General features: G+C 48.1%; 9 protein-coding genes across 9 annotated transcripts; 4 read left to right on the forward strand and 5 right to left on the reverse strand.

The window, feature by feature from the left end:
* Window positions 1–1331: 1331 nt before the first annotated feature.
* On the forward strand, window positions 1332–3602 carry MCYG_04551 (conserved hypothetical protein; the record flags this gene model as incomplete). Its single annotated transcript, XM_002846768.1, has 10 exons — window positions 1332–1498; window positions 1535–1619; window positions 1649–1948; window positions 2276–2529; window positions 2582–2613; window positions 2690–2744; window positions 2849–2938; window positions 2977–3129; window positions 3166–3190; window positions 3312–3602. 10 exons carry the CDS (start codon window positions 1332–1334, stop codon window positions 3600–3602), a joined length of 1452 nt encoding a protein of 483 aa, XP_002846814.1.
* A 2857-nt stretch (window positions 3603–6459) lies between these two features.
* On the forward strand, window positions 6460–7821 carry MCYG_04552 (conserved hypothetical protein; the record flags this gene model as incomplete). Its single annotated transcript, XM_002846769.1, has 1 exon — window positions 6460–7821. The coding sequence occupies one exon, from the start codon at window positions 6460–6462 to the stop codon at window positions 7819–7821; it is 1362 nt and encodes a 453-aa protein (XP_002846815.1).
* A 386-nt stretch (window positions 7822–8207) lies between these two features.
* Window positions 8208–9072, reverse strand: MCYG_04553 (uncharacterized protein; the record flags this gene model as incomplete). Its single annotated transcript, XM_002846770.1, has 3 exons — window positions 8208–8468; window positions 8533–8953; window positions 9008–9072. 3 exons carry the CDS (start codon window positions 9070–9072, stop codon window positions 8208–8210), a joined length of 747 nt encoding a protein of 248 aa, XP_002846816.1.
* Window positions 9073–9791: 719 nt separating this feature from the next.
* On the forward strand, window positions 9792–12699 carry MCYG_04554 (fibronectin type III domain-containing protein; the record flags this gene model as incomplete). The annotated part of the gene is made up of 7 exons (XM_002846771.1): window positions 9792–11043; window positions 11187–11220; window positions 11357–11659; window positions 11734–12158; window positions 12213–12289; window positions 12539–12582; window positions 12651–12699. The coding sequence occupies 7 exons, from the start codon at window positions 9792–9794 to the stop codon at window positions 12697–12699; spliced, it is 2184 nt and encodes a 727-aa protein (XP_002846817.1).
* A 1795-nt stretch (window positions 12700–14494) lies between these two features.
* MCYG_04555 (conserved hypothetical protein) lies at window positions 14495–15617 on the reverse strand (the record flags this gene model as incomplete). The annotated part of the gene is made up of 3 exons (XM_002846772.1): window positions 14495–15261; window positions 15335–15496; window positions 15560–15617. The coding sequence occupies 3 exons, from the start codon at window positions 15615–15617 to the stop codon at window positions 14495–14497; spliced, it is 987 nt and encodes a 328-aa protein (XP_002846818.1).
* Window positions 15618–15945: 328 nt separating this feature from the next.
* Window positions 15946–17478, reverse strand: MCYG_04556 (conserved hypothetical protein; the record flags this gene model as incomplete). The annotated part of the gene is made up of 4 exons (XM_002846773.1): window positions 15946–16565; window positions 16634–16868; window positions 16924–17141; window positions 17196–17478. The coding sequence occupies 4 exons, from the start codon at window positions 17476–17478 to the stop codon at window positions 15946–15948; spliced, it is 1356 nt and encodes a 451-aa protein (XP_002846819.1).
* Window positions 17479–18718: 1240 nt separating this feature from the next.
* MCYG_04557 (uncharacterized protein) lies at window positions 18719–19350 on the reverse strand (the record flags this gene model as incomplete). The annotated part of the gene is made up of 3 exons (XM_002846774.1): window positions 18719–19045; window positions 19150–19184; window positions 19344–19350. 3 exons carry the CDS (start codon window positions 19348–19350, stop codon window positions 18719–18721), a joined length of 369 nt encoding a protein of 122 aa, XP_002846820.1.
* Window positions 19351–20344: 994 nt separating this feature from the next.
* On the reverse strand, window positions 20345–20728 carry MCYG_04558 (uncharacterized protein; the record flags this gene model as incomplete). The annotated part of the gene is made up of 1 exon (XM_002846775.1): window positions 20345–20728. One exon carries the CDS (start codon window positions 20726–20728, stop codon window positions 20345–20347), a length of 384 nt encoding a protein of 127 aa, XP_002846821.1.
* A 1624-nt stretch (window positions 20729–22352) lies between these two features.
* Window positions 22353–24731, forward strand: MCYG_04559 (long-chain-fatty-acid-CoA ligase 1; the record flags this gene model as incomplete). The annotated part of the gene is made up of 5 exons (XM_002846776.1): window positions 22353–22792; window positions 22848–22873; window positions 22959–23354; window positions 23432–24564; window positions 24639–24731. The coding sequence occupies 5 exons, from the start codon at window positions 22353–22355 to the stop codon at window positions 24729–24731; spliced, it is 2088 nt and encodes a 695-aa protein (XP_002846822.1).
* Window positions 24732–24910: the final 179 nt, after the last annotated feature.

Here is a 24910-nt window from a genome sequence, read left to right on the forward strand (position 1 = left end):
GGAACCTTTGCCATTCTGCAGTATATCTTCTCGGGGCTCTGTGTGCGCTTTAACACAGGAGCTAGTCTTTTCCTGGCCCGAGTAGTTGGCGTCCTCCTCCTCTTCTAGGTCTGGCGGTGGTCCCGACGCCGCCGGGGTCACATCTGTGACCTGTGTTGTTGGGCGTGGCGGCAGGTAAGGGCAAGCTGCGACGAAGTGGCCTGCGCCTCCGCAGCGTAGGCACCTACGGCCCTGCCTACGCTTTTCCCTCTCTTCAGGCGACGCCCACTTAGCACGGCGAGCTGGCTTCTGGGCGGTGCTATCAATATCCATAGGGTCCCCTCGAGGGACCGCTGGGGCGAGAGCGCGGGGCTGCTGGTTCTGAGAGCTCCATGCTCTGTAACCTTGGAGCCCGATGCGCTGGGCCTGGGCCACTCGCTGTGCCTCTCTAGACCTATCATCCGTTCGCCTAAGGAGGGAGCAGTAGTCCTCGTAGGACTCGGGGGTATCTACTCCAATCATATACTCTAGGAGCTTAGGGTCTAGGGCCATCTGCAGTGCTCCTATCTTTGCTGTGTCGTCCCAAGTGTGGCCTCCTGCTTCCATAATAACTTGATCAAATTCTGCAAGAAACTCAGCCAGTGCTCGCTTCCCTTGGCGTATAGTGTACACCCGCCGCCTGGCCTTCTCCTGCCGAGCTGGGTCGACGAAAAGGTGGTCCAGGTAAGCACAGAAATGTGCTGGTGTAAACTGGCTTGGGTCGTACTGGTTGCGCTCTACCCAGGGAAGGACTCTCCTCGCTGCTACTCCTTCTAGTCGGGAGAAAATATACCATACTCGCTGGCTAGGGCCCCCAATTGACTCCCCATCCACTGTAAGTTTAGCGTTGACTTCCATCCTCCATGATGGATAGTCCAATAGTCTTTCTCCACTGAACTTCTCCGCGTTTGGTAAGGCGGGTTTTGGCCGATCAGGGTGTGGTGGTGTCTGTATCGAGGGGGCCGGTGAGGCTTGGGGGGTGAGATGTGCTACTAGGGGTGTCCCCTGCTCCTGTACCCTCTCTCTCAGCGTGGCTAGCTGCGCTGTTAAGGTTCTGATCTGCTCCGTCTGCCTCTCCATAAGGGTACTCTGCTGCTCTAGAAAAGCTCCTAACCAACTCGGTGGCTGGTTACTATTCTGCTGTCCATTTCCATTGTTCTCCTGGCCCTGACGTTGGCCTTCCGCTGTATCCATTGCGTTCCAATCTTCCATTCCAATGTTCCTATACCAATGTTTCCAATATCTTCTGTGTACTCGATGTACCCAATGTGTCCAATGTAACCAATGTGTCCAATGTAACCAATGTATCCAATATGACCAATGTGTCCAATGTAACCAATATAACCAATAAGACCAATATAAGGATGTGTTTTGTAATGTTAACGGCCGAAGAGAGTTCTATTCAACTAACTAAGGGTATCAGTAAGTCGAAGACAAAACACATGGGGAAGAAGAAGAAAGGGGAAAAGGAAGGAAGTCGGTGATGGGGGATGGAGCTATAGCTCCAGGCGTTGAGGTCATGTGACCGTGTTGAGGGTCACGTGCGCGAGAGTAAAAGGGGGAGTCTGGTGATGGCATCTCCAGACAGGCCTTGCTGCCTCGTTGATTACGGAGCGCGCGGTGACCCGAGAAGGGAATAGGGGTCCAACCCCTTACAGAGCCATATCTACGTACAGCTATAGACCTCCTTCTTGCCTATAATCTCCTTCTTAGAGGCGAGATTCGTCGTACGGTCGAGCTCCCTGATCTATTTATAGTCTCCCTCCCTAATAAGGGGCTAACTCCCTGCCACCCCCTTATTATGATTATGGATAATGGGAAGACTAATAGTGTGGGCCGTCTGGAGTATATGGCTGTTATACGGTATCGAAACCCCTTACTTTATACTATGGCAAACCTTGCCTTCTACCTCTTCGTACGATGGGATATTGTAGGAGAGAAGGTTCTAAACTTTCAGAGGAGGGAGCTCTGGTATAATAGCTATCTCCTTAAAGGCAGAGAGTACACCTAGCCCCTCTCGTACGAGATCCATCTAAGCTAGATTAATCGAGTATTTAAGGCTACAAACCTCGAGTCTTTAAAGAAGACATATGCTAGACGGGCTCAGGGAGCTAAATATACTAAGCTCCTTGGAGTTAGTAAGAACCAGATCCGCAGAGCTGGACGATAGAATAGTAATACTCTCTCTAGTTACTATCTTACTTACCTCCCTCGTGAGTTCGTACGGGCGATGGCTGGCTTTGACTCCTCTACTTAGGGGAATTATTTCCTTCCACGGGCTAAGGTGCAGCCCCCTGAATCACTGACTGTAGCCCTCTGGCCATGGCTTGATATATGGGTTAGCTGGTTTAAATCGTACGAAGAGAAGGTATCCCCCTCTGGCTCCCTTCTACCTAAGGCAGTGAGATTTGATGAAGGGGCTACAGATAGGAATGATTTAGTAGCCCAGGGGTTCCTCCGCCTTCTATCTAGGCTACGTACGATCCTCCTACAGGACTCTGTGATCTTTAAGTAGGAGTTCCCCTCCCATCCAATCTGGAATGCTCCCCTCTTTATACGGCAGGACTATATCTAGTTCTCCTATCTCGTACGGGAGTCCCTTACCAATACTGAGGAACTAGAGGAACTCTAGATCCGCCGTACGATACTAGCTATCGCTAGCCGCCTCTAGACAATAGAGCACTCCCTCTCTTAGTCAATCTAAATATCCGAGACATAGGCCTTGAGTTATCTTTAGAGGATTGATACCAACCTTATAGGTCTACTAAATGGGACAACCTCCTTTGTCGTACGAGTCAACCCCTAGAAACAAAATAATCAGGGTAGTGAGGAGGGAGGAAAAGAGACAGAGAAGGAGGCAGAGAAGGAGGCAGAGAAGGTCTCTCCCTTATCCTATTCCCCCTAGTCTATTCCGGCAGTTGTAGTACCATCTGCCCTCCCGTACGATACTCTATAGAGACAGCCAGCTATTGATACTGAATCTGGCCTCCCCTCTATATATACTCTCTCCCGTACGATTGAGACTGTGCCTGATTTATGGCGGGAGTGGACTATTGGACTAGGTGGTGGGCCTACTGTACGAGATCTAGAAGAGAGACTTAGGACAACATAGTGCCGGCACTTACCCAAAGAGTAGATGATGTTTAGCCGTCGCAAGGTAGTCCTGGATAAGATCGTACGAAGATAGAAGGGTGGTATTACTTTTACTGCTGCTATTGATAAGGTTGAGCAAATACGGAAGAGACGGAGGCTTACTCTAAATAGGCTATATAATCTGTTGAAAATAAATCGACCTTAACTTAATACCCCTTCTCTTCGTACGATCTCTCTTCCTACCCTATTTCTATCTCTTCCTCTCCCTCTCCTACCCCCCTCTATATCCTCTCCTACTCCTCTCTATACCCTCTCCTACCTTCTCCCACCCTCTCCTATCCTTTATTTCTTCCCTATGTCTTCTCTATGTCTTCTTCTTATTTACCCTCTCCGTACGATATCTAGTATCGGGGGAGAGTAATATAGCGCTACTATCTTTACCTCCCTTCCTTCTCTTATCGTACGATGAATCAGATAGTTATTATAGTTAATTAAAATATAATATAGTGAATTTTACTTAGTACACCAAGTCTAGCACGCACGTAGATATAAGGCCTACTACCTTTTATTATCTTCTTCTTCTCTCTCTCTCTCTCTTTCTCTTTCTCTTTCTCTTTCTCTTTCTCTTTCTCTCCTCGTACGAGATTATTATATTTTGCTACCTGCCTGCTTGGTGAGTGATATATCCCCTATTCTATCTACCCTATATAAGGAGGAGGAGGAGAAGAAGTGATTCCAAGCTGACTATTTTCACCCCCTGCCCGTACGGGCTGTATATTCAGATTTAAGAAAGCTAGCTATCAAAGTAAGCTTACTTCCTCTTTATTCCTTATATCTCTTTCCCTCCTTATCGTACGCTGCTATAGATATAGCTAACTTAGATATAGAATAAATCTCGACCTAACCTGTCTTGCTACTATCTTGCTCTCCTACCTCTCCGTCCGCCAGCTTATCCACCAGCTCTATCTCTTCCTCCTCTCTTCCTCCTCTCTCCCCCCCCCCCCCTCTCTCCCTCTCTCCCGTACGAGAGAAACATGTAAGTTCAAGGGGTGCCTTGGGATATCTTGGGATATAGATACTAACTATTCTATAGGGCTCTCGTACATTATGATGCTGCTATCGCCCAGTAGAACCTCCAGGAGGCTGGTTTAGTCTCTGGTTAGGCCCCTAGTGCTCCGTACGGAGTGATCCAAGCCTCTTATCCTAACTTCTGCTATTTTTACTATTCTCCTCAGAGTATAGCTCTTGTTTCTCTCCCTGGGAGAGATATTTATTTTATATAGGGCCGAGTTAACCCCCAGTAAGTTAGATCCCACCGCCAATTATATATTAATGGGATCTTGATTCAGTCTCGTGGCCGTACGATGGCCGAACCCTGCAATACCTGCGCCTCTGACTCCCCGGGCATGGCCCCTTTCCCCTCCTGCCACCGGCATGTCGACCACTTTGGAGGGGCATGTGCTAATTGTAAATAGAGGGACTATGGGGCAAGGTGTAGCCTAAATGGCTTACCTAATCTAGTCGTACGGTATGCAGACGACGGCCCTCCTCCTCCTCCTTCTAACTAGCGGGCCCTCCCCCCCTCTAGATCGGCTCCGGCCAACCCTATCCTTATTGAGTAAGGAAGAAGATAAAGAAAGAAGATCCGAGATAATAGGGGTATGACCCTACTCCCGTACGAGGAGATAAGGAGATATCTATAGAAAAAAGGAGAGAGCTGGGAACCGGCTTAGTATCTCCAAGAAAATAAAAAAAAAAAGGGGGTATATTGGGGGGGGACAACCGGGGTTATGGCCCGGAATCCCCAGCCCGTACGAGTTCTTGCTGCGTTCTTGTTTTCCCTAAAAGTTTCTGCTACGTTCTTATTTTACCCAAGCATGGCCTACACCTCTACGTGGTGCTTAGGATTAGTAGCCGTATATATATGATATATTTTATATCGTACGGTGAAGCCAAGTAGGCCCCTTATCCTCTATTATTTATAAGCATATTTAATTGGTGGATATAGAATAACCCAGAGTATAACCTATTACTAAGGACATGTTGGAATAAAATAGATATTTAGGGGGGTTCGTACGTCATCCCCCCCAAATAACTAGTGGTTATTTGGGGGGGGCGGGTTATAACCGGGCTAACCCACACCTTTGATAATTCCTACCTATTATATCTGATGCATTGCAGACAGTGTGGAGATCCCAGAGACCACAGGCGTTGTTAATAGTTTGATTTAACCATACTATGACTTTATCAAACTCCTTCTGACTTGCCAGGGGCTTTTTTATATTCAGGACATGATGGCAATATGAGGATAAGAGCAAGGACAGGCCGTGGTGTTTCCATCATGCCCCCCAACCAAACACTGATGAACACGACAGAGCCTGGAACCCCCAACCCACGCGCCAGACCTGTAAAGACTGCTGGACCCGATCCAAGAGGAATGAAGCCCCTTATAACGCATCCTGCTTGTTCCTTGAAGATAATGGTATCTGAATGGTTATATAGTTAAAGCCCCTGATTCAGATATTTGGCTAAAACATCTCAACTTCCAGACATCACATCTCAAGATGAGGATTAACCCATGAACCTGGTGGTTCCTTACATATAACTAGAGCATCGCCTCTCGTTAATATTCAGCAGTTGACTTTCCGAGTATTTATTCGCGTTCTTACTCGAAACTCCTCGGCGACGTCAGTTGCGGAGAATCTCGATCCAGCATGTCTTCACACTGTTCTCCACCTCCACCACCTACGATGTCGAATGGCACTCTACTTTATTCTACTGCGAAGGATATCGATGTGAAATACTTCTACGTTTGGCAGAGACTTCCCGCATGAACAGTTCATTATTTTAAGTTCCTTGCGTCGAATCCATCCGTATTGCGCACATCCTCTTCGCTATCTCGACCTTGCATTTTAAAAAATGTGCATGATATGAACGTCTAGGACAACCCGACGAACCCCATCCTATGTTGCAATGGATACAGCGGCTCTCTGGGGTCGTATATCGAGATACGAACGCCCGAAATATTCTCTTTATCCGACCCCTGCAGATGGCTCATGTGGTCTCCAGCCCTTGTTACTCGATATATATACGGAGGACCCTGTATATACTTAAGCCATCCTGGTCAAAAGGTCAAAGAGCCTGCCAACTTCTCTCTACCCTGGCCTCAATATAAAACCAACATCATGTCGCTAAACTAGTTATGCTGCTTCGAGGCTCCCCAGTGTTTTAGCAGATGGGTGCTGCAAAATCAGCCTGACAGTCAATAAAATACCATGAAAGAAGGCCCCGTCTGCCTTATTTCGAACTCTTTATACCTGAAAAAGCACATGCGGTAAATCCGAAACCATGAACCCGACCCTCGCGGCCTGTCCGCTAGACATTGTCGAACGAATAGTGGCGTATTTAGACCTGGAAGATATACGAAATCTACGGCTGACGAGCAAGGCCGTGTCCACCAAATCCTCACAAGGTCACTTTCGACGGGCCTGCCGCATGAAACAGCTTGATTTGACGGCCGAATTACTACAGGCATTTACCAAGACCATAGAATCAAGAAGCAATCAGCTCAGACACCTATGTCTCGTTGGACTTGCGCGAAAACCGAACCTACACGGGGACGCAGGCGAAGCTGGCAAAAGGCAGGGGCGGCTTGCTGACCATCTCGCGGAGCTATTCAATGAGATCGCAAAACATAATGATAATAATCATCTTGAGTTACTTACTCTCAGAGTAATTAATGTTTACAAAGATGGCTCGCGGCATCTCCCATCTGAAGGAGGAAATCAGATGGAGATGCCATGTCGCATATGGTTCTGTGCAGTGTACATGTGGCAAGTAGTGCTACAAGCCCTAGCTACGAGTCATTTGCGCATTGAAAAGTTGAATCTTTTTAACGATGAGACGATGAAACATTGCAGTTTGCCTTGTGACAGGCTCTATGCAGTTGAGTTGCAGGATCCTAAGGTCGCAGAGTCATTCTCAGCTCTTAAGTCACTGTCCCTAAGTTTGTGCTCTAGAGTCTTCAATATATACAAGGACATGGCCGAACCCGATGAAAGTTACCTTTGCGCCGCGCCTGCATGGAAGGAGAGCATACAGAGGGACTACAACGCGGAAGCTAATGACGAGGTAAATTTCATTGGCGTTGCGAAACTTATCGGTTTTTGCAGCCAGCTGGAGGACTTTGAACTCCACTTCTTCCATATCTCCAACAAGTTCATAAATAGCCTCGACTTCCAAACAGAGAGGATTCTGCAATATGTCGTTGAGATGGAAAATTTGCCTAGATTGAGACGGGTCATGCTGCGTGGCATAGGCGCCAGGGAGGCCGACTTACTGGAGTTCATCAAGCGAACTGAGCCTGGCGACTTATCTCTGGAGAATATAAGGTTAGCAGAAGGACATTTTGCGTCCATAATCAATTACTGCACCAGCAACCAGCCACGCCTTTATTCGCTCCGTTTTGAGTCTTTGTATGAGCAAGAATGCAACGGAGATTTAACAATGGTGCTCTTTCCCTGGCACGAGGGAGCTAGAACAGAAATGGCAGATATGACTCTTTTTACTGGGAGAGCTGAGAACTGGGAGCGAAAGGGGGACGGTATCAGACAACCAGTACCGTTTATAGTAGACCGGCCACGGATACTTGGCTGTCCAGCAAACGTGATACATCATAGGTGGAGAGAAACGGAGTATGGAGCTTGGTAATTATTCGACCTCTCCACAGTTAAATCAAATACTACAACTATCCACATCTGAAAGGAAAGAAAACAAGCATCTCGTCTAGCCAGCTTAGGATACCGCTATATTAAAGTAGCTCGCCTTATAGCTGGTCTGCTCCATCCAGAGCCGCCAATCTCTATGGTAGAGGCCGTCGGCATTACGGTCGTACTCAAACAACGCAATACCTCGATGTGACTTGCCTATATCCTCCCTGTTAAGGTACACTGCATCGTACCTGTACTCTATGATGCCGATTTCTGGAATCAAACTCAACAGCAGTGCTTTTCTACATCCCGGGAAACACAGCCAAGGAGATACATCTTTTAGCACACGAAAGTTACAACAGATGCGGCAAATCAAGGTCGGGGTACCTACAAGGCTTCTAGCTCCAATGGATATTGTGCCGTATTCGGATCATCGTGAGTGAGGTAGCCTCGCGGTGTCATGATAAACGCCCATGTACGGTCATAAGCATTGCCGCCTGTGAATAAGGATGTGTCAAGCGCTGGGCCAACAGCATATGTGGTATCTCCCTCGCCACGAATCATATTGAGAATCGGAAAAAAGGTAAAGTCAGGGCGGGTCCTGTCTGGCCACCAGCGAGGATAGTGAAGGTCCTCCCAGAAATGACACTGATATATCATTGCCGAGTGAGCAGATCTCTAATATCTTAAATACGGAGAAATCTTCCCTTACCATATACACGCCACGGGCAGATACGACCACCAGCGCCGTACAGCCAGTCAACCGTATCTTAGCCGTGCCCGCCAAATACTGATCCTCAGTGAGCGGTGCAGCAGCAAAGGATGTCTGAAGGCAGTAACTGGGATATTCGTAGATACCAATGAATTCAGGGCCGATGGTATTAATGGAGCTTTTCTTACTTTGGTCCATAAGATATTGCGTTATTCCATCTTGTGTTGGCCCAAAAATATTTCGTTTGGCCAGAAGTCTGGGAATGAGATCTTCATCCGTCATGTTGCTAGCCAATTCGACACCTTCAAGCAAATTGCTTTCTGATACGCCGCAAGATGATGCACTGCAGGCACCTGGGGTGCAGAATGGGAAGCATTCCTCTGGTATATCCTCTCTCTTTTCTAACCCAAAATCGAGTTCCCTAAAGCTGTAATCAGTCAAAGCCATACGGAAGCCATTCCTGTTCTGGACATACCTGGGTAATACTTGTGAAGACGGACGCTCTAGGAACCGGCCTTCACATTGCAGCAGCAGCAACATGCAACAAACAGAGAAAAAGCTGATTACCTTAAGGGACAGCATTTCTTCCTGTTCACAGAAGTTGAATAAAAAGAATCCAAAGGGAAATGCAAGTTGAGAATTTGAGCGCATATAGAACGGTAGATGTCTTATATCTCCGAATCCGCCCGCTACTTCTTTCGACGAGACCGTGTCATAAAACAATCAATGCATACTCCTAGACTGGACTACACCTGCCCCATTTCCAGGGTGCCCTTGGCCAGCCAACCGTCTAGCAGAGATATGCACCGAGATTGGTGAGAATGAAACCCGACAGAACCAACAGCTAATGACATATCCCGGTAATAACCAACATTTACAGTCATCAAACATACAGTCATCAAACATACATTCATTACCTTGTAAAAAGGAACGTGGACTGTTGGAAAAGATGTTGGACTCTATTCAAATGGGCGGCATTACATGCCTCTTTCGGAATCCTTGAATAATCCTCCAACTAGATACTACGACGGCATTGTTCATTCCGGGACACCCACATACTTAACTAAGGATAATACCACATCGATGCTGAATAAAGTGGCCAGGGGTTTGGGCACACGCTACGGCTCGGATGAACTGGATAGGGTCCGCAACCAGTTATAGTGCGATGCAGATTTGATATATCAGTGACTGGCGCAGCACCGTGAGCGCTACAATGACTTACCACAGCTCATTCTCTATTCGATCAGCTTCTGAGAGCCATGTACTTCTCACATCTTCATACTCTATGTGCCTGTGTGGTGTTTATTCTGCTTAGACAAGGGGTTCACGCAGAAGATACCATCTCCTCTACCAGCACACTCTCTCATTCCAGCAAACCGACGAAATCGATTGATTTTGCTTCTGCTTTGAATGTTGAAGCATCTGTTGCAGCACAGCTTAGACAGCTCGCCAATATACCAGCAATCCCAATCCCCGACGATATCAGCGACATTCCAGAATATGAAATCGTCCGCCGTTTGGCTCCTGCTATGCCACCAATTCAGGCAGGCGTCAACCTGCCCGAGGCGCAGGAGATGATAGCCCAGTATCTCTCGTCAATAAATAATGGCGAGACAGCAAAAACTGGAGCCAACTCACTCTTAGGGCGTAACCAAGGTGGCCTGAAGGTAATGATTGCTGGTGACTCTATGACCCAAGGAGTCGAAGGAGACTGGACATGGAGATATCGTATGTGGCAATGGTTTAAGGAAAACGGAATTAGCGTCCAATTTGTTGGCCCTCACACAGGCACGGTGCCGCCTCAGAAACCTATACAGCCTCAGCCGCCGCTTTTATATGGCACCACACCAGCTCCTGTCCCATATAGTGCCTCTGGGGGTTATGCTAAGGGGGTGGACCCTGCATTCCTGTCTAACTGCAATCACTTTGCTATCTGGGGACGGGCTGCTGCCGTTAGCAAGGGCCTCGTCAAGGCAGCCGTAGAGCAAAATCCAGCCGATCTCATGCTAATTATGTTAGGCTTCAATGATATGGGCTGGTTCTATAGTGACGCCTTTGGAACCATCGATAGTATCGGTACTATGGTTAACAATGCCAGGTCGGTGAACCCAAATATGAAATTTGCTATTGCAACTGTTCCTCACCGCAGCTACATTGGTGGACGAGATGACTTGATTGAGAATACTAATATCTATAATAACCTTTTGCCTGGATATGTCGCCCAATGGAGAACATCCCAGTCTCCGGTGTTTCTAGTGGATCTTGCCAATAACTATGATTGCCATCCGGGAGGTTGTCCTGCTGGTTACGATGGCCTTCACCCCAATGCTTGGGGGGAGTATCAGATTGCCAATGCATTTTCCAGAACCTTGGTCGGAGATTTCAAACTCGGTTCAAAGCCCCTTGATGTCCCATCCGCCAGTGACCCTAGTCTCATACGAGATCTCCCAACACCATCGAACTTTCAGGTTTTCTCTTCACCTCAAGGTGTAACTGCCACTTGGGACCCAGGTAAGTTTTCCGTCATCCTTCCATCATTATAGGGAGTATGCAAGCGATAAAGACTAACCTATTAAGTGTACGGTGCCCATATGTATGACATTACCGTCACTATTAATGGCGGCCCCAATGCCTTCTCTGCCACAACGTCTCAGTTCAACCGCTGGGACTCTCAGTGGCCAATCGATGGTTGGACATACGCTGTTTCTGTACGTGCAAGTGCCGGCGATACAATCAAAGGCCAATACACAGAGACTAAGTCCGCTGTTGCAAAACCACAGCTTGCTCCAGCACCGAACAACATTTTTGTTAAGTCTACTGATAGTGGATTCACGGTGACATGGGATCCTCCAAGTGGTCCTTACACCGATTCCATTGTAGAGTACAATGTTATCTACTGGGATTGGAATGCTGACCACTGTCAGTTCATTAGCGGTGCTGCCTTCAAGAGCTCCCCTGCAACTATTACTAGCTTAAGTCCAGGAGTCAACTATCTTATAGCCGTTGTGACATGGAACAAGAATGGCCAGGGTTTCCCCTTCATTGGCCACAATGCGGTTCCTGGTGCAAAAAAACCCGGTATCCCCAGTGGTTTATTAATCGAACCCCAAGACCAATCATCTGTCCGGTAAGTATCGCATCTTGCTATAACGATATTCCACATTGCTGAATCGTTTACTAACCCCTTTCCTATCGATGTAGTCTTACATGGAGCCCCTCTGATTCTGCCGGTGGCTATCACATTTGGAGTCGTAACATTCATGGGACAGACAAGCTTAAGATTATTGCCAATGTAACAGAGAGTACATGCAATGAGGAATACTTCTTGTTTCCAGGTGTTTGGAACTACGCCTTTGCTCTTTCAGCTTTCAACGGTAACGACGAGTCCGAGGTAGGCCCTGAGAAAGTTGCTCCTTCGGCCACAATTGCACCAGGTAAAGGAACGGGGCCCAAATGCCCTGCAAAAGAACCGTGGTGTCCAGAAGGAGGAAGTGTTTCCGTCCCACCGGGCTCGCCTACTCCCACAAAGACTTTCCCCGGCGGTGGCCTGCCAACAAATACAAATGTTCCTATCGTTACTGGTGGACACTGTGCAGGGCCGGACTGCAAAAGTAGCCAATGCACAGGTAAGTGGTGATGATAGATACTCAATACATTATTTTAGTTATGTTGCTAACTAGATACCAAGATATCCTCTGTGCAAGCCTGGGTTGTTCGGGTGTCGACTGTTACCGCGGCCACTGTATTGGTCGCAGATGTATTCCTCAGGGCTGTATAGGACCTGGATGCCGCAATGGAGTGTGTATTGGCTTGAGCTGCGTCAATAAAGGATGCATTGGCCCTGATTGTGACCCGAACGACCACCAGCACTGCATCGGCAGGAGATGCATTGGGATAGACTGTATTGGGCCAGATTGTGGCGGGAACGGCATATGCTTTGGCCCCAAATGCAGTGTGGTGACATGTACCGGTCTCAACTGTTTTAATGGTAGATGCATTGGTCCAGGCTGTCATCCTGCAGGTGGCCAGCCGGGTGGTAGTGCTGAAGCTGTAAGTCATGATATATTTTCCGGTGATATTAATAATAATTAGTTATGCTAATTTACATACTTATATAGCCTCGTCCTGATCCTGAAGAGCCAGATGGTTGCACAACTCGCACCCTGAGTGCTTGTAACACTCATTGCACATATTCATCAACTACAAGCTCATGCACATCTACATGCAGTGGTATGTTTTATCTCTTTTATTTTAGCAGCAATATAGCTAAACAGAAGGATTCATCTTAGACGTTGAGGTCTGTACCGTCGCCACAGATAAATCTACGGCTACGACGGAAACGTTTACCTGTCCACCATCAACAACAGCTACTAACACCTGGATACCCAATGATCCGCACGGGGTACCACCTCGTCTTGGAGCTGGAGGGATTCTGGGGACCATTATATCCACTCCAGCTGGTGGCCTTCCTCCTCGGCCACCTTCAACTGATCATCCTTTGCCTCCAACTTCGACTACCTCTACCACAACGAAAACTACCACTACAAATCATGATCCAGATCCCCCAAAGACATCAAAGAAGACCAATCTTCCGCTGCCAACAAACCCACCGGACCTGACCCCATATTGCTTCCGTGAGCACAACCAGGATAACCGGTGGTCTGCCTTCATGGAAGCAGAAGCCACTGATGTGCTCGACCGCCTTTGCGATATCGCCGAGTCGCTTCCACCCTCAAATACATTTGGGCACGCTATCCGAAGTAGTGGAGGTCTCTTGGCCTCAGTTACCTGGGCGAGAGATCAAGCTGGCTGCTCGCCGAAAGCAGACTTGCCGCTGCACGAGTACTGTGCAGGTGCCTTCAGAATTATACTTGATGAGTGCGATATGTTTAACCGCGAGGAGGCTTATGGTGGTGCATTCGTGGATGATTCGATGCAAGGTTGTGTAATATGGTGGCTGGGCAAAGAACCTATGAATTCCCTAGTAGAAGGAAATCCAGAAAGTAGATTTGGCAATCTTACAGGGCTAGAGAAGGAGGAATTCCAAAAGCTGCTTGCCGTCCTGGAACCAACATTACCGAGGCTAGGATGGAATGAATAGATATATCCTGCGGGAAAATAACCAACATGACGGCTTCTTCGGAATGTTAGTTTGATTTTCCATTATACCTGAGAAGTACAATATCAGATCTGTTACATACGACACTGGGTTATAGTTGGGGGCCATAGCGAGTAACTTATATTATTTTCTCTGCTCTTTACTCCTAGAAGGACCGACTTGACAGCCTCAGCTGCGCTTTTGATAGCCCAACTCCTTTGCTCCTTCTTGTCGACTCTTTTTGTTTTATATTAGCAGATAAACATAGCCCCTTTTTCGTTTTTCTTCAATCATCGCCTTCTCACCGGACGCCTCGCTCTCTACTATACATACAATGTGGCCATCTTCCAAACTCATATAACTTACCTGCTTACTGTGTATTATATTATATATAACCCGCCTGTCACTCACTCTCTTGAGCCTCTTTCATCCCAATCCCGAGATGGCGATTGCATGTAACCTCACCATGGCCGAAGAGATCGTGCGAAGGGAAACCTCCCGATGTGCTTGCTTAGGACATCTTTGGGTGCTTCCTCTTCCTGGTCGTGGCTGGGAATAGCGATATACAGATGGACATCGAACAGTCTGCCGGCGAAATGGCCGTTGGAGTGTCTGAACCCCCTGACGTGGTACGTTGAAGCATCAGTCTACATATTAATTACCAAAACTAACGGAGACCAGATGGTATCATTATCTACACGCTTAATTGAATATCAGCAGTCTATGGAGCTTGTGAGAGAGATGATGAGCGAGCCAGCAGTGAATGCAGTCTTGTTGCATTTCTGGCTTCCGTCTACTAGTTTGGGGCCGCTCTATGTATATAGCGACCAAATCTCCATTATTCTACTTCTCTTCAACATCTATCTAGCTCCCTTCTCTCAAAACCAATAGATGCACAGTAAACCCTGATCCAGAACCCAAAGTACGTCCGGCAACTCCATCCTTGACCCTCCAAACCCGAAACTCCTCCAGCGTCTTCCGCAACCAATCCTCAAACACCTCATACGACCTCAATTGCTGGCCAACGATACATATGGTAGGCTTCAACCCTTCTTCCGGTCTCATATTGTTACCATCAGTCTTCAACGCCGGACGTAGTCGACATATATCAGCACACGTCGCAACAAACGGCCCAATCAATGCATCATTATAGATGCAATCACACGCAATCACAATATCAAACCCCAAATCCCCTTCTTCGGCCCCGATCGAACGCTTCAACATATCCGGCGAATCCAGCTCCCAATCCAAAGGCACAAACTTGATCTTTTCCAAAACATTACTTTTCTGATCGCCCCTTGCGCGAACCGGACTGTCCGTCCGATCACGATGATGTTTCTGCCTTCGATCAAGGCTCGTTGTCTTTTTACTTGATTTGCCTCTTTCCTTGCCCGAAGATGCGCCCTGAGCCGTATTCTCCTGGATATTCTCATTGAACAGTTTCCGAACATATTCCTGGTCAGTCGCGATATAATTGCCTACTTTTGGCCCAAGGGATAAAGCCAGAAGCCCTGAAATACCGCATCCAAGCTCAGCAACAGCGGAATCCTGGTTCAGAATAGAAGACTTCCATAGAGGATTATCTTTCTTGCAGAGCCATTCTGCTAGTCTAGGCGTAACTTGCCACAGAACTTAAAGTTTTCATTAGTAAATAGTCGGCCAAATATCAGACAGTACATAGCAACTAGATGATGAAAAACGTACCAGCACCTGTGGTCCCACCAGCTCTGGTAGAGGATAGGATGGTGGGCGATTGGTGGATTGTGAACTCCTCTCCATTGACAGTAAGTTCTACATTGTTTGATCGAGAGTCGACGAATCCCAGATCACTTGAGGGTATTGGGTCGGAGAATTGGATAAATGCATCTTAAGGCCACAGTAAGACTGAGTATATCAAAGGGAGTGCTGGAGTTATCTTAGATCGCATACCTTGCTCGGCATCTTCAACTTCATGCCCAAGAGTATCCAGTAGACTGAGATAGTCCATGATGCCTGCAACAATCCAGAGACTATATACCTTCCATCATTATTAACTGAGCCGAGTATCGTATAAGTAATAGTATAGACATTATTTAACGTTACTAATGGGCTTGACCTGCTGCGTTATGCATGCATCAATAAGTGAAAACATCTATCAAAAGAGAAAAACGACCAGGAAAAATTAAACTTAAACTAAGAAACGGAATGGGGAAATAATATTCCTAAATAGTAGTTCATGCATATATTTATTCGTATATTCGTTTAAAAACTATGTACATGGCTGAATATTCTAATGATATCAAGACAAAATATTACTAGCCGCTGTGGCTAATCCACTAGTGACCACGAGCTCCTGGTCCGGTGTATCGGAGAGAGTACACACCACGCTCAATGCTGTTCAAGAGGATATATCCGCTCTTGAAGTATGGGTAGGTACTCCAGCTGCCGTGGAAGGAGACTTCTCCGTTCATGTGATCATCCTCGGGATGGCAGTCGAAGAAACCGACTTGCTTGAACTGAGAGCCATCTGGCTTCCTCTCGATGGAGCTGACGTCGACGATCCGGAGACCGGAGCCGTAGTTGGACTGGTATGTTAGGCCGTCAAGAACGTACTGGTTGTGGTCGATGGACTGGGCTGGGGACTGGTAGAAACCAGTGTACTTTGGCTTGGCGAGTTCCTTGATGTCGAAGATGTAGGTGGTGGTGTGGTTCTTTCCGGGGGCAGTTCCGTCCTTCTCATCGAGCTCGTCATCAAGGAGGAGGTAGGTCATCTTCTTGGGGTCAGCGAGCCATCCCTGGTGAGTGTAGGCGGAGCCCTGGTATGGGGTCTTGGAAACGATCTTTGGGTCCTTCTTGTCGGTGACATCGTAGATGGTGAGGGAATCCTCGTTGTAACCGAAGCAGATTTCCTTGCCCTTGTACTGCCTGTCTGGGCCAGTGTAGATGACGCATTGAGCTAGAAAGTAGGACATTTTAGCATTCAGTCGGTTCTATATATGTATTTAGAGAGGGTGGTTTTCTTACCATCGTGGACGTATCCGTCGGAGTTAGCACAGCCAGGAGAAGTTGGCTTGCTTGGGTCAGAAACATCGACCATGAAAAGACCTCCAGCACAGTCGGTCTTTCTGCCGGTTCCTACGGCATAGATCATCTTGGTTGCCTCGTGGTGGACAATGTTGTGGGAGCTACCGAAACCGCCGAACCAGGCGGTAACGTCGTCTTTAATGGAGAAGGTTGTTGGCTTCTTGACTTGGAGCAGCTATTATTTCAGTTAGTAACGTCTATTGTCTGGTGTAACTATGGTTGGCGTCTACCTTGCGCATATCAAAGACCTGGAGACCATGGTCAGGGGCCTCTGATCCAATGTAGACGTATCCGTCAATGACCTTCATGTCACGCCAGACACTGGCCTTGGTCTGAGTTGGCAGCCTGCCCTTGTACTCGAGTCTTCCGTCCTTGAGAATCTCAACGAAGGCAGTTCCATCAGTTTGACCGATGGCACCGAACTCACGACCATCCCTGGAGGTCCAACCTGGAAACTAGTCAGTAACTAGACCTTCTAGAAACATAAAGAGAATGAACTCACCCCAGACATCGTTACCCTCACGGGTAGTGCTTCCCATCTGCTCATGGGTAAGGAAGCCGTGCTGGTTGACCTTGTCACAAGAGTATTCTCCGGCCTTGCCGTGTCTGCAAGGGACAAATCGGTTGGTAGAGTTGGCATATCGTCCAGGAGCATACATTCCCTTGGCTCTGTATTCCTCACGCTCAGCGAGCTTCATGGACATCAATCTGGTCATGGCAACCTCATTGGCAGCAGAGGCAAGGCCAGCTGCAGCAAGCAGCGACATGGAAAGGGAGAACTTCATCTTGAACAATTTTGGACTTGTTCTTATGACAATGCGGCGATGATCATGAGATGAGGAATGGAGAAACGAAAGATTTCTAGAAGATATGAAGAGAGATGGCTGTCTTTATAGTAGACATCAAGAGGCTCTCCCATCAATTTCCTCGGCACGATACGGGGTATACACACAGGGAAACAAAGTTAATATCGAGTGGTCTATATTATCTTCATTCCCCAGTCTGCTATCTCGAAGAATTGCAAGGGGCATCCTCGAGACCCATGATCTGCCTGGGGCCCGCTGGCTGCAACGTCAGAAGAGAGATGGTAAAGGCTAAGACAAATCCCGGGGAGGGTAAAAGCAATTCCTGAGGTTACCATGCACTTTGGTGACATGTCTCGACGTCTGTTATGTCAAGATGTCTTTGCCATCGGGTCACCAACGTAGTATGAACTTGGACCCGCACTTAACCGTGGCGGGCTTGCTCGCCCAACGGTACTCCGTATGTAATGCCAAACATCATTGATGGGGGAAAAGCAAAAGGAGCACTGTGGCCATGAGGACCCTCGAGGCGCTTTAGCCTGGGGTAACAGTGGCGGTAGAAACAAGGAGGAAGGTGGATAGAAAGACGGAAACGAACTGAAGAAAATAAGCGATGGTAGAAATGTTCCATGCCAAGTGTGCATGGCTAGGATGAGCAAGGGAAACCTTCTGATTTACGAGAACCCCATACACCGTTGTCGCCATTTCATTCCTGGTTTGCATTCTTAGTGCTTGTTTTTTTCCAGACCCTGGACCAAAGAGTATTCCATCTCCGGGCTGCTGCTGCCAAGTCGACATCTCCATATTATCATGAGTGAGAGAGAAGAGGTCATAACTGTACCAAGTGGAGATTGCAGTCCCTCATTCAATTTCGTTATGAGCGGTCAAAGATATTGCAGCGTCGTTTGCTCGGCTGTTTGAAACTTCCGGAGGAATATTAGAAGCTCAAGATGCAGTTATGAAGTCAGGAGACTAAGTAGTGATCCCCTGGTTCGGCGCTAGAAAATTGAGGAACAACTGCTCTGCTTCTCATTTTGCAGGATCTCTGCTCCCTCCGAATATTTAGACGCACCCCGCATGTGAAGTTGTTCATGATGGATAGGTAGACTTTAAGCTGCAAGGCTAATGTCGCAGATCCCCATTCGAAAATGGGTGGCTAAAAGTGGGCATTTTGACTTTGTTTCTTCTTGTCCCTCGTGAAGTCTCTGTTAACCTCCTCTAACTAGCCTAGCCTGTTGATATCGCCGTCTTGATGGCCGGGATGTAGACACTCTGAGCGGGACAAGCAATTCTTGGGGGAAATGAGACTCACAATGTGGTCAAGGCGATGCTCAAGGATGGGAGCGTTCGATCGACGCTGGAGATCTCGGGGAGAAACCAAATGTCTGGGATAAATATTTACAAGGCAATGATCCAGCCACGTAGATTCTTCTCCCTTCTCACAAACCGTTTTTTTGTCACGCTTTGCATTGGCATTCACTCGTTCATCTAACGGGTGGCTGTAGCCACCACGGACGGGCCTCTTCACAGGTACGGAACGCCATAGGCGCTAGTCACTCGTATGGCAGGTGTTAGTGTGATTACCCCTGGCTATCATGATGGAACTTATCTCGAATGATGAAAAGAGTGTGGAGAGGCTGCGGAGATACTTACCTGGAACAGCAGATGGCGTTGGATAGAAACAGCCCCTAGACCTAGCCTGCAGAGACCGTTAGTTCTGAAGTGTGAGTTATTCATCCTGCACCCAACGGGTTCTCATAACGAAGCCGGGGAAGCTGGTCACGTTCGAATGCAAGACTGTTAAGCTGTAGACCAAATTGAAATATATGAGTTATTGCAATACCCACAGTACATGACCGCAGCAGTGAGTATATATGGCCCATTCCATATAATGCATAGAATATATATTAATGATAGAAGGCCGTTATCGCGAAGATGCTTTGGCCTCCATTGGTCGGTATCATCAGGCCCACCTTGGGGATATTCCAGGGCCTTCCACACTGCTTCCTGCCTATGACTAGACCTAATCTGCTAGTTGAGGATGTGTATAGAAACGGGGACACTGATATCGCCATCAACAAAGACACCGTGATTAGCAACTGTTAAATCCGGATCAGACTGCATCCGGTGTATCTCTGGGCTTGGCTTGTTGGTTCTCGATATCGTATAACTGTCATTCAGCAGAAATAAAGAAAAGGCGCACGATTCATGCGTTGGGGGTCTTGCACTTGGGCTTGCAGGCATGTCCCTGAGACTGACAACCCCCTCACCTGACCAATGCACATAGTTTTTATAAGCAAGCATCTAGGCCTGAGCACGACAGCAACGGATCGAGCCCGATCCTGGGTAGAGGTGCCGAGAGAGCCGGAGAGGATGAAAAAGTTGAGAAAACCATAGAGTAATCGCCGGCATTTTCTTCGTTGGGTGTAATTTTGTTTGATTCCATATTGCTACTACCGACACATAGAGGAAGTTTTTCTTCTGTATCCCTTTCCCGGCCTGTGTGGAGAGAGAAAAAGATGGATGCAATGGGCCAAAGTTGATTAGCAATATACTTGCTAATCTAAATCCATCCCCCGCAGTTGTTTATACATATAGTAAGGTCCGCTAATCCCCACAAGCCAGTCAGCCCCATGCGACCAGGAATACGACATATTATTGTTATGGCAGGACAAATTAATAGCCGAATAGACTTTCTGCTATCCCATGCCCAGAGTGGAAATATACTTAACCTTCCAGGCCAAGAAAACGAAAACGGAGGAACGGAAAACCGGAGAAAGGGAGAAAGAGTCATAAAAATAGTATCGGTCCAGAAGAAGATGAAGAAAAAGAAGAGGGGAAGAACAGATTAATTAGGCATGCCACATTCCTCGCAACTGCATGGAGGATACTCGCACAGCTCAGCGCTGCAACTCCAGCAATCTGGCAGGGCTCCGCAGCCCGGGGAAGGCGGGCGTGACATGGAAGCAGACGACAAGGGCTCCGGAGGCATTGTGTTCTTCTTCTGGTATGATGTGACGTTCTCGGGCTTCCTAGGCCTGACAGTTTCTTTCTTTGACTTGGTAATCTTGAACCTGGCGGTGGTTGTCGTCTTTGACGGGCCATTGAGGGATATCAGATCAAGAGGATATTTGACATCTGCTTGACGGCCATGGGTATCATCCAGCCTCTTTGGCTTGACGTCCTTGTTGGGCCTGGACTTGGGCTTTGACAACGGCATCTTGGACCGCATTTTGGGTATCGTCCTGGCTGTAATGGGGAGAGGTGTGATAGAGTAAATTTATCTGAAGAATCTCGACTTTCAACTTGCTCTAACGATGGTCTTGAGGGTATCTCGTATCTGACGTTCCTTTATGCCGTCAAGTGAGAGAGAGGGAAGTTCCCTCTATCATCACCAACGTCTCAACGCGCCCAACTTCTCTACCTTCTTCACCTTTGAAAAAGACATGAAAGGCTCAAAGTTGCTCTTTTCTTCGTCCTTGAGATGCTGCGAGTTTTCTTTTTATATAAAAAATAAAAGTGAAGAAGAAAAAAAGTGATTATAAATATTTTGCTCACTCTGGCTTATCCCAAAGAGGAAATCATCACTACATCTACAAATAGAGACGACGAAGTGAAGATGGCAGTGATGAGAGAGGCGAAGAATTATACAAGGATGAGTAGGTTGAGAGACATGATGGCTGCTCTGTATATTATTTATCTTGATATCGAGTGGCTAACGTGATATTACAGCGTCGAAGTGACCGGTCAAGTCTTGTGCTTTCTTAGGCGATCTTGGATGTTACCAAGTTCTACCAACTGTCGAACGCAGCAGGCGTTTCTACGAGTACCTCAGAGGACGGCGGAGTATCTAACGGCGACATCAAATATACCGAAGCAGGCTTGCCGGATCAACCTCGGCGTAGAGAGAGATGGATCTATCACCTACAAACATCAGATCGGTGTGCGCTAGCTGCTCCTTGGACATCCCACGACATTAAACATGATAATAACATTCGATATTCAATATTCCAGGGTATGCTTTCTTTTGGCATGATATTGACATCAAGAGGGAAAAGCGCCACTGTCTGCTAGCCATGTCGGTCCGAAGAACTACTCTGTGCGGGATAGTACAAATGCCAGCCAGGCCAGCCAGCGGTCGGCCAAGTCGCCTGCCAACGAGCCCAAGGATCTTGGAGTATCTGGTTGATTGGCTATAAATAACCGACTGGCACGAAAGAAACAGAGCAAGTGATCGGATACTCGCTCCAACGGCCTCTTTTGAGTGCAAATAACCAGCTAATAGTCCTTGCAGAGGTGGACGCCAGGACGGGAAGACCTGTAGAGTTCGCCTTGGAAGAGAGCCATGATTTCTTTTTTTGCTAGGAAAGGGGCATAAGTCCTTCGCTGGCGCAGCAAAAAGCGATAATAGAGGCGCCATCTGGTAGACACTGATAGAACAACAGAAGAGACAGCTAGAACAAACGGGCTGAGACTGTATCATATATATTTGTTTATATATATTCGGCTTCTCTCTTTCTACATTTAACTAATATTTAGTTCCTGGCAAGTTTTTTAACTTGGAACAAACATCTCCACACGACCGTTTCTTGTCAATCCCAACAACCTCAACAAGTTCTCTTAGCTACAAGATATTGTGGATATCTGGCTACCAAGAAACATCGAGCTGAAGAATAGAACACCGAGATAGGTACCGTCAGCGGGCAAGAGATAGCTTCTCGTCCTCCGTCGCCTTGCCTGAGATCCTGCAGCAGGTCAAACAGAAGAGCTTAACCAAGAGGCGTAGCTCAAAAAAATAGCCCACATCGCACATACAAGTCGATCTACGCCAGCTTGCACCTGAAGAACTGTTCAGCATGCCTTTCAAGGACACAGTCTTCTACCCTCGCATCTTAAAGAAGGGTCCCTTCACCGTCGAGGCTGCTGGCTACGAGCCGGTGGAGGGAGAGACCATCCCGCGACGACACCCCTCGGCCAAAGACGAGCTGCTCAAGTCCCCCCATCCAGACATCGCTACCACCTACGACAACCTCAGATGGAGCGCAAAGACGTACGGAAACTCGAAGGCGGTCGGTTCGCGCAAACTGATCAAAACTCACGTTGAGAATAAGAAGGTCAAGAGACTCGTCGACGGGGTCGAGCAGGAGGTGGACAAGGAATGGACCTATTTCGAGCTCAGTGGCTATAACTATCTGACCTTCGCTGAGTACGAGCAGCAGGCTCTGCAGCTAGGTGCCGGCCTAAGGAAGCTCGGCCATGAGAAAGGCAGCAGACTGCATCTCTTCAGCTCTACAAGGTCGGTAGATAGCTTGTCTCCTTGTACATTTCCTTGAGCTAACTTCGTTTAACAGCGCGCACTGGCTATGTCTCTCGCATGGTATGTTCTAGCCTATAACTGTCAATTATAGCTGTCAAAAAAACTGTCAAAAGCTGTCAAGTTTAGCCGTCTGACACATCCGCAGGTGCCGCATCCCAATCCGTCACTATCGTGACTGCCTACGACTCCCTGGGCGAAGATGGTGTTCGACACTCGCTCCAGCAGACCCATAGCGAGTCCATCTTCCTAGATCCTACCCTCCTACCAGTGCTCCAGAAGGTTCTCAAGGATGTAAAAGATGTCAAGAACATCATCTACGATAACAGTTCGGAGCCGAAGCAGGAGCATATCGATGCGCTCAAGTCGGAATTCGACTATATCAACATTATGACCTACGAGGACCTCCGCAAATTGGGTGAAGAGAACCCCGTCGATCCTGTACCCCCATCTAGTGAGGATCTCTGCTGCATCATGTATACCTCTGGATCGACGGGACCACCAAAGGGTGTTCCTCTCACGCACGGGAACGTCGTAGGAGCAAGTAAGCCAGCCAACACCCCCCCCCCCCCCCCCTCTGTGTTGTCTGCCTATGGCAAGTGCAGAACTAACAAGCTGCAGTGGCCGGTGCTGATTCGATTGTCGGCCAATACCTTGGTCCCAACGACATCCTCCTCACCTACCTCCCTCAAGCCCACATTCTGGAGTTCGTGTTCGAGAACTTGTGCTTGTTCTGGGGTGGCACCATGGGCTACGGAAGCCCAAAGACCCTCTCTGACACCTCAGTTAGGAACTGCAAGGGTGACATTCGTGAGCTGCAGCCGACCATCCTCGTTGGTGTGCCCATGGTCTGGGAATCCGTCAAGAAGGGCATTATCGGGAACGTCAACAAGAACAGCGCAATCGTCAAGAGCATTTTCTGGGCCGGACTGGCAGCCAAGGAGTTCCTTATGTCCACCGGCCTCCCTGGCGCCGGCGTACTAGACTCGTTCGTCTTCAAGAAGATCAAGGATGCCACCGGTGGCCGTCTGCGCCTCACTCTCAGTGGTGGCGGTCCAGTCTCTAAGGAAACACAGCGGTTCCTCTCCATGACCGTCTGCCCCATGATCAACGGCTACGGTCTGACCGAAACCTCCGCTATGGGTGGTCTGAACGATCCCCTTGCCTGGACAAATGACGCAATCGGCGAGATCCCCGCTGCCGTCGAGATGAAGCTAGTCGACTTCGCTGATGCCGGCTACTTTACCAAGAACAACCCACCTCAGGGAGAAATCTGGATCCGAGGCGTGAGTGTTGCTAAGAGTTACTTTGACAACGAGGAGGAGACCAAGGCAGCTTTCTCCCCTGATGGCTGGTTCATGACGGGAGATATCGGCCAGTTCGAGCCAAACGGTCATATCAAGGTCATTGACCGCAAGAAGAACCTCGTCAAGTCTCTCAACGGAGAATATATCGCCCTGGAGAAGCTTGAGTCGGTCTATCGCTCTGTTCCTGTCGTGGCTAACATCTGCGTGTACGCTGCCACCGACCAGGCTAAACCTGTTGCCATCATCGTGCCAGCCGAGCCAGCTCTGATCCAGCTTGCAAAGTCCAATGGAATCAATGGAGATAGCATCGGCACTCTCGTCCACGACAAGAAGCTCAACTCCATCGTCTTGAAGGAGATGCAGAATGCTGGTAAGGCCGCCGGCCTTCGTGGATTCGAGATCATCGAAGGTGTTGTCCTCTCCGACGAGGAATGGACCCCTCAGAATGTAAGTCCTCGATCACCTCTGTATATATGACATACATATGACATGGTATCCATCTAACCACTCTTGCTTAACAGGGCTTCGTGACCGCAGCACAGAAACTACAGCGCAAGAAACTGGTCGCCAAATACCAGAAGGATATCGATCGCGCCTACGGAAAGTCTTCGTAGAATCCCCTCATCCAGGCCGACCCTTAGCATGGGCCCATTCAATCTCACATCGTCCGTTTGCTCACATACAGCCACCCTCTGGAGCGCCTCAATACCCATATCTCCACTGTCTATATAATATCAGCTTCAACCAGCAAACAGCACCACCACCCGCAAACTGTCCAGCTACCACTGTCTGA

This window comes from Microsporum canis, genomic scaffold (genome assembly GCF_000151145.1).
Source record: "Microsporum canis CBS 113480 supercont1.4 genomic scaffold, whole genome shotgun sequence".
Lineage (NCBI taxonomy): Eukaryota > Fungi > Ascomycota > Eurotiomycetes > Onygenales > Arthrodermataceae > Microsporum > Microsporum canis.